The following is a 7660-nucleotide window of genomic DNA, read 5'->3' on the forward strand; positions in this document are numbered from 1 at the left end:
TCAACTGCCAGTAACTCCTCACGGAGGAGCAGGGCCTCATTAGTTCTTTCCCCATCCATGACAGAATGTTTATGGGGCAGCTTTTATGCAGGTAACCATACAGCCACTGTGAATTTACGAGTGTAGTGGCTTATTATGTTTAGAAAACAATGTTCTACTGCACTCCTCCCCATCCTCTGGCTCTTGCATTCTTTCTGCCCTTTCTACTGCAGTATTCCCTGAACCTTGGGGGACAGGGCCAGATATAGATGTCCTGTTTAGGTCTCAATGTGATACCACTTATTCTAAGCACTCTGCTCAGTTTTGTGTTTTCTAGTTATTGCTGCCCACTGCTAAACAAGCTTCTCTGACCAAGAGCAGCACTGATCATCTGTGGATGTGAACAAACATTAGAAGGCAATTGGATGCACATATGCCCATTTAACAACAGTAATAGCTACCTTATAGCCTTCCTTAATATCTTCTCCCCACACTTTTATTTATTTATTTGTATTTTCAAGGTAGGGTTGATCTAGTTCAGGCTGACCTGGAATTCACTATGCAGTCTCAGGGTGGCCTGGAACTCAGCGATCTACCTGCCTCTGCCTTCTGAGTGCTGGTATTAAAGTCGTGCCCACCACACTTCCACACTTTTTTTTAAAGACCGTGTCTTACTTTATAGCCTTTGAGTTAGCACTTGCTCTGAGACTGAGGTCTCAAATTTTTCTTATCCTCCTGTTTCATCAGTCCCCCTGAATGCTAGAATTACTTTTTAGTGCTGGTTATTTATTTATTTTTTTTAATTTTATTTCTTTATTAATTTGGGGGGGCGGGGCAGATAGGATAGAGAGAGAAAGAGAATGGGTCTACCAGTGCCTCTAGCCACTGCAAACGAACTCCAGATGCATGTCCCACCTTCTGCATCTTGTTTATATGAGTATTGGAGAATCAAACCTTGGTTCTTAAGCTTTGTAGGCTAAGCCATCACTCCAGCCCTCTTCATTTTTTTTGTTTCATTGATTTTGAATTAAAAAGTTTTCATATGTATGATAAACTTTATGTGTGTGAGAGTGTGCATGCCAGGGCCTCTTGCCGCTGCAGATGAACAAAAGATGCTTACACCACTTTAAAAAGAATTTTTTTGTTTTTTTTTGAGGTAGGGTCTCGCTCTAGCTCAGGCAGACTTGGATTTCACTATGTAGTTTCAGGGTGGCCTCGAACTCACTGCGATCCTCCTACCTCTACCTCCCAGGTGCTGGGATTAAAGGCATGAGCCACCACGCCTGGCTCTATTTTATTTTATTTTATTTTATTTTTTGAGGTAGGGTTTTACTCTAATCCAGGCTGACCTGGACTTCACTATGTAGTCTCAGCATGGCGTTGAACTAAGGTGATCCTCCTACCTCTGCTTCCCGAGTGCCACAACACCCGCCTATTTTTCTTTTTATCTTTTTTTGTTGTTGTTTTTTGTTTTTCAAGGTAGGGTTTCACTGTAGCCCAGGCTGGCCTGGAATTCACTATGGAGTCTCAGGGTGGCCTCCAACTCACTGCGATCCTCCTACCTCTACCTCCCCAGTGCTGGGATTAAAGGTGTGCACCACCATGCCCGGCTTTTGTCGGGGGGGGGGGGTGTTGAGGTAGGACTTTAGCTCAGTCTGACTTGGAATTTACTATGTAGTCTCAGGGTGGCCTTGAACTCGTGGTGGTCCTCCCACCTCTGCCTCTGGAGTGTTGGAATTAAATGCTTGTGCCACCACACTCTCTGGGTATGTAAGATAAACTTTAAATCCTATTTCCCTTTATAAGAGTTCTTTTGTGAGTAGCTTCTTAATATAACATCAAAAGCTTTGTAGTTTATTGTTCCCTAATGTTGTTTCCCTTTTGGCACAGTAAGATAGGAGGATCACTTAAATTCAGGAGCTTGAGGCCAGCGAGGGTAACATAGTAAGGCTCCATCCCATAAAAAATAATATAACATAAAATATGAGTGCTATTCCTGTTTCCCATATTTCTCCCCCCAAAACATTGTAAATTTGCTGTCTTCACTTTGTGTTTTGAGTATTCAAATAGAAGATAAAACTTTTCTAGTAGACAATGTGAATGATCTTGGAGAAAAACAGTAACATTTAAAATTAATACATTTCAGCCACATACATTTTCTTGTGTAACCATATGAACACTTTGGGTGGAGGGTAATTTTGAGATAGGGTCTTAGTCTTTAATGCAGGCTGGTCTGAAGCTGTAACCTGCCTCAGCCTCCTTTGTGTTGAGATTATAGGCATGAGCCACAACAACCAGCAAATGCTAATTTTTATTTTTTCTCCCTCCAAAATTAAAATGTCCTAATAGTTATATGAAAAAGTTAGGCTAATTTCTTCTTTTTTCACATAATGATCCTTGCCTTTAAAAACTTAGTTCTGTTTTTTCAGCAATTGCCTGTGGTTACCTCCAGTACCATTGTAAGATGCCGTTCATGCAGGACCTACATCAACCCTTTTGTCAGCTTTCTCGATCAAAGACGGTGGAAGTGTAACTTATGTTATCGAGTCAATGATGGTATGCTTTTTTTGAAATACTTTCTGATTTCTACTTGCATTGTGGGGAAATCACATATTAGAAAAATGTGCAGTGAAAAAAAAAAAGAGCCTGTAGGTGCTATGGAGATGGCTCAGTGTTGTTTTTTTTTTAAATATATATTTTTTTAGTATTTATTTATTTATTTATTTGAGAGCAACAGACACAGAGAGAAAGACAGATAGAGGGAGAGAGAGAGAGAATGGGCACGCCAGGGCTTCCAGCCACTGCAAACGAACTCCAGACGCGTGCGCCCCCTTGTGCATCTGGCTAACGTGGGACCTGGGGAACTGAGCCTCGAACCGAGGTCCATAGGCTTCACAGGCGAGCGCTTAACCGCTAAGCCATCTCTCCAGCCCGGCTCAGTGTTTAAAAGCGCTTGCTTGCAAAACTTGTTGGCCCAGGTTCAGTTCCCCAGCCGCCCACATAAACCTGAATGTAGCAGGTTCAATTGCGGCAGCAGGAGACTCTGGTGTTCCCATATGCACGCACACATGAAAATAAATAAATAAATGTCTGTAATTCCTGCCCCTGAGAAGTGATAGCATAGTGAAACCCTATCTCAAAGGAAAGCAACCCTCTTACTCAGCAGTCATTTAATTCAGAGCTGTTGTCTAAACATTTAAAATTAAAAATACTATTTTTCACACATCTGGAGTTCGTTTGCAGAGGCTGGAAGCCCTGGTGCGCCCATTCTCTCTCTCCCTCTATCTGTCTTTCTCTCTGTGTCTGTCGTTCTCAAATAAAGTAAAATAAAAAATTTTAAAAAAAAGAGGAGGCGCTTATTAAAAAAAAAACTATTTTTTTCTGTGTATGTATACTTTTGGAGGGAGGGTTCTTTTTATTCTTTTTTCTTTTTCTCAAGATAGGATCTCACTCTAATGTAGGTTGAGCTGGAATTGACTATAGTTCCAGTCTGGCCTTGAACTGACAGTGATCCTCCTATCTCTGCCTCCTGATGCTGGGATTAAAGGTATGTACCACCATACCCAGTTATAATTGATTATATACTTTTTATGCAAAGAAGATCCTATTTTTAATTATTTTTCTTTCTAATTTGAGAGACAGAGAAAGAGGCAAGCAAAGAGTGAGTATGGTGCCAGGCCTCCTGCCACTGTACATGAACTCCAGATACATGCACCATTTTGTCTATCTGGCTTTATGTGGGTCTGGGGAATCAGGCTTTATGAGCACATGCCTTTAACCACTAGACCGTCTCTCCAGCCATGATATTATTTGATATTATTTTTTGGTTTGTTTTTGTTTGTTTTTTGACGCGGGGTCTCACTCTAGCCCAGGCCAACCTGGAATTCACTATGTAGTCTCAGACTGGCCTCAAACTCATGGCGATCCTCCTATCTCTCCCTCCCAAGTGCTGGGATTAAAGGTGTGTGCCATCACACCCGGCTTCTATTATTATTATTTAAAAAATATTTTATTTTTATTTATTTGAGAGATAGGCAGAGAGAGGGAGGGATGAATGGAGGAAGGGAGAGAGAGAAAGGGTATGCCAGGGCCTTTCAGCTACTGTGAACAAACTCCAGATGCATGTGCCACCATATGCTCACATGGGTTCTGGGGAATTGAACCTCTGTCCATAGGCTTCACAAACAAGCCCCTTAACTGCTGAGCCATCACTTCAGCCCTGACACTATTTTGAAATCACGTTTTACATTTATTATATTGAGCATATAATGCATGACATGTTTCATGACATTGTTTAAACCAGTAATTTTAGATTTTTTTTAACTTAGAAACTGCTTTATGCATTTTTTTCCTAGAGTAAGAAAATAAGTGTATAGAATAGCATATGTGTAATTCAGTACTGAGAGGTGGGTGGACAGCTGTAAGTCAGTTGAGTTCAGTACTCCTGGTAACAGAAGAGAAGCGCCTGTCTAGCTTGTGATTTATGTTTGTACACTAACATCCAGCTAACTGCACTCTGTTAGGATCAGACAAGAAAATGGGAATGCAGTAGCCACATTGAAACATGGGTGTCTTTGTGGAAGGAAATTTCATGAAGAGTTGAGAAATAGGGCTGGAGAGATGGCTTAGTGGTTAAGGTGTTTGCCTGCGAAGCCTTAGGACCCAGTTTTGATTCTCCAGGTCCCACATCAGCCAGATGCACAAGGTGGCACATGCATATGGAGTTGTTTGCAGTGGCTGGAGGCCCTGGAGCATCCATTCTCTCCCTCTGTCTCTTTCTGTCTCTTTCTCCCTCTCTCCTGTATCAAATAAAACAAAAAATAAAGAATTGAGAAATACAGCTGAGGGTTTTGGTGCATCCCTATACTTGGAGCACCTGGGAAGGTTGCGGCATGAGAATGCTGAATTTGAGGACAGGTACATTCTTTCATTCTTTAAAAAATTTAGAACAATGAGGGACTGGAAAAAGGGCTTTGTGGATAAAGTGCTCACTGCTCAAGCTGGAATACACTAGTTTGATCCCCATGAAAACATGAAAAGCCAGAAGCTATGGTAGACGTCTGTAATCCAGGCATTCTGGCTGACACTGACAAAAGGTCCTGGAGCTGAGCTCATGAGGAATGAAGCACAGAACAGGAAACCCTGCTTAGTGAGGTGGATGGGCCAGTGCTGGCCCAGAAATTGTCCTCTGACCCCCATGCATGTGCATGTGTGCACACACATAAATTAATAATTAAAAAATTTAAATTCAGATATTAAGGCTGGGTATGGAGGCACACACCTTCAATTTCAGCACTGAGGTGGTTTAGGATGCTGTGAGTTTGAGGCCGGGTTGGGTTACAGAGTGACTTTCAGAGATCAACTTGAACTAGAGTGAGACCGTAACCTCAATTTTTTTTGGGGGGGGTCAGGCATGGTGGCACACACCTTTAATTCCTAGCACTCAAGAGTCATGTACGAGGATCACTGTGTGTTTGAGGCCACCCTGAGACTACATAGTGAATTCTAGGTCAGCCTGAACTACAGTGAACCTTACCTCAAAAAACAAAATCTCTTTTCTGAAAATACAACTCCTAGTGTTTAGTTCACCTTTAACATTTTGTGTGTATGATTTAATGTACAAATAAATTTGTGGTGAAGTTTGAAGTTTCCCCTTTGAGTACATAAGGATTTAAATTTTTTGTTGTTTTTGTTTGATTTTTTTAATTATTTATTTATTTATTTGAGAGCGACAGACACAGAGAGAAAGACAGATAGAGGGAGAGGGAGAGAATGGGCGTGCCAAGGCTTTCAGCCACTGCAAACGAACTCCAGATGCATGCGCCCCCTTGTGCATCTGGCTAACGTGGGACCTGGGGAACCGAGCCTCGAACCGGGGTCCTTAGGCTTCACAGGCAAGCGCTTAACCGCTAAATCTCTCCAGCCCTGTTTTTGTTTGATTTTTGAGGCTCACATAATAGTCCAGTCTGGAATAGAACTACTATGTAGCTCAGGATGGCCTCAAACTTATAGAAATCCTTCTACTTCAGCCTCCTAAGCACTGGGATTTTAGGCATGTGCCAGCACACCTGGTTTAAGGATTTTGTTTTTATACTTTTATTTTTGAGGCAGGTTGTTACTCTATCCCAGGCTTAACTTGGACTCATGGTAGTTTTCCTACCTCAGCATACAAGTGCTGGGATTAAAGGTGTGCACCACCACATCCAGATCTGGATTTTATTTTATTTTATTTTTCGAGGTAGGGTCTCACTGTAGCTCAGGCTGACCTGGAATTCACTATGTAGTCTCAGGCTGGCCTTGAACTCACAGCAATCCTCCTACCTCTGCCTCCCAAGTGCTGGGAAAAGCATGCACCATGATGCCTGGCTCTGGATTTTAAGTTTTAAATAGTTATAGGGAAGTCAGATTGTTTGATAATTAACTTAGAGAACGCTCTTTTTTTTTTTAAGAATATTTCTTTTTTTATTTTTTTTTTAATTTTTTATTTATTTATTTGAGAGCGACAGACACAGAGAGAAAGACAGATAGAGGAAGAGAGAATGGGCGCGCCAGGGCTTCCAGCCACTGCAAACGAACTCCAGACGCATGCGCCCCCTTGTGCATCTGGCTAACGTGGGACCTGGGGAACCGAGCCTCGAACCGGGGTCCTTAGGCTTCACAGGCAAGCGCTTAACCGCTAAGCCATCTCTCCAGCCCAAGAATGCTCTTTTTTAACACTTAAAAATATATATATATTTGTTAGAAAGAGAGAGAGAATGGGTGCACCTTGGCCTCTAGACACTGCCAATGAACTCCAGATGCATGCGCCAAATGCATCTGATTTGCATGGATTTGGGGGAGTAGAGCCTGGGTTCTTTTCAGGCAAACATCCTAACTGTAAAGACATTCTCAAGCCTGAGGATTCTCTTTGAGCACTGCTGTATTAAAAGTAATAAGCAAATCAATGTTCCATAAAAGTCTTGCTAATTAATGCAATCCACTGATCCCTTATGGTTTTAATTTCTGTAAGACATTTTTAGGTCTTTACATTTCTGCTAGTTTTTACAATTTTAAACATCAAAGATTCATATCTTTGAGTAATCGTGAAGTTTAGGAAAATAATTGGTATTTAATGAGAGTTTTTATCATCCTTTCAAGTTATTATGGGAAACCAGATTCAATGTAAACAGAATATCAGATGTAAACAGAAAAATCACCATGGCTATAGTTAAAAAGCAATGCTTATTAGCAGTGCCATGTAGGATGTAGAGTTTGAGTGGAATTTTCTTTCTTTTTAAGGTTTTTTTGAGGTAGGGTCTCACTCTAGCTCAGGCTGAACTGGAATTCACTACGTAATCTCAGGGTGACCTTAAACTCATGGCGATCCTCCTACCTCTGCCTCCCAAGGGCTAGGATTAAAGGCGTGCACCACCATACTGTGCGAGTGGAATGTTTTTAAATGAATTTATCCCTTCATTATTAGCCTATACTAATTAATTATAACCCACAACTTAAAATGGCTAGATAGATGCAAAGTATATTAATCATTTTAGCTTTATCAGTCTAATATTGTTTACTTTATACAGTTCCTGAAGAATTCATGTATAACCCTTTGACCAGAGTTTACGGCGAGCCTCACAGGAGACCTGAAGTTCAGAATGCCACGATTGAGTTTATGGCTCCGTCGGAATACATGGTACGC

At 41.3% G+C, this 7660-nt stretch overlaps 1 protein-coding gene across 1 annotated transcript in view; it reads left to right on the plus strand.

The window, feature by feature from the left end:
- Sec24a (SEC24 homolog A, COPII coat complex component) overlaps window positions 1-7660 on the plus strand; it is a 76269-nt gene that overhangs the window by 25092 nt on the left and 43517 nt on the right. The window contains exons 8-9 of the mRNA XM_045151904.1: window positions 2409-2535; window positions 7545-7654. Of these exons, the coding sequence (XP_045007839.1) occupies window positions 2409-2535; window positions 7545-7654 (237 nt within the window). The remainder of the gene's footprint in view (window positions 1-2408; window positions 2536-7544; window positions 7655-7660) is intronic.

The sequence above is a fragment of the Jaculus jaculus genome, chromosome 6, assembly GCF_020740685.1.
Source record: "Jaculus jaculus isolate mJacJac1 chromosome 6, mJacJac1.mat.Y.cur, whole genome shotgun sequence".
Taxonomy (NCBI): domain Eukaryota; kingdom Metazoa; phylum Chordata; class Mammalia; order Rodentia; family Dipodidae; genus Jaculus; species Jaculus jaculus.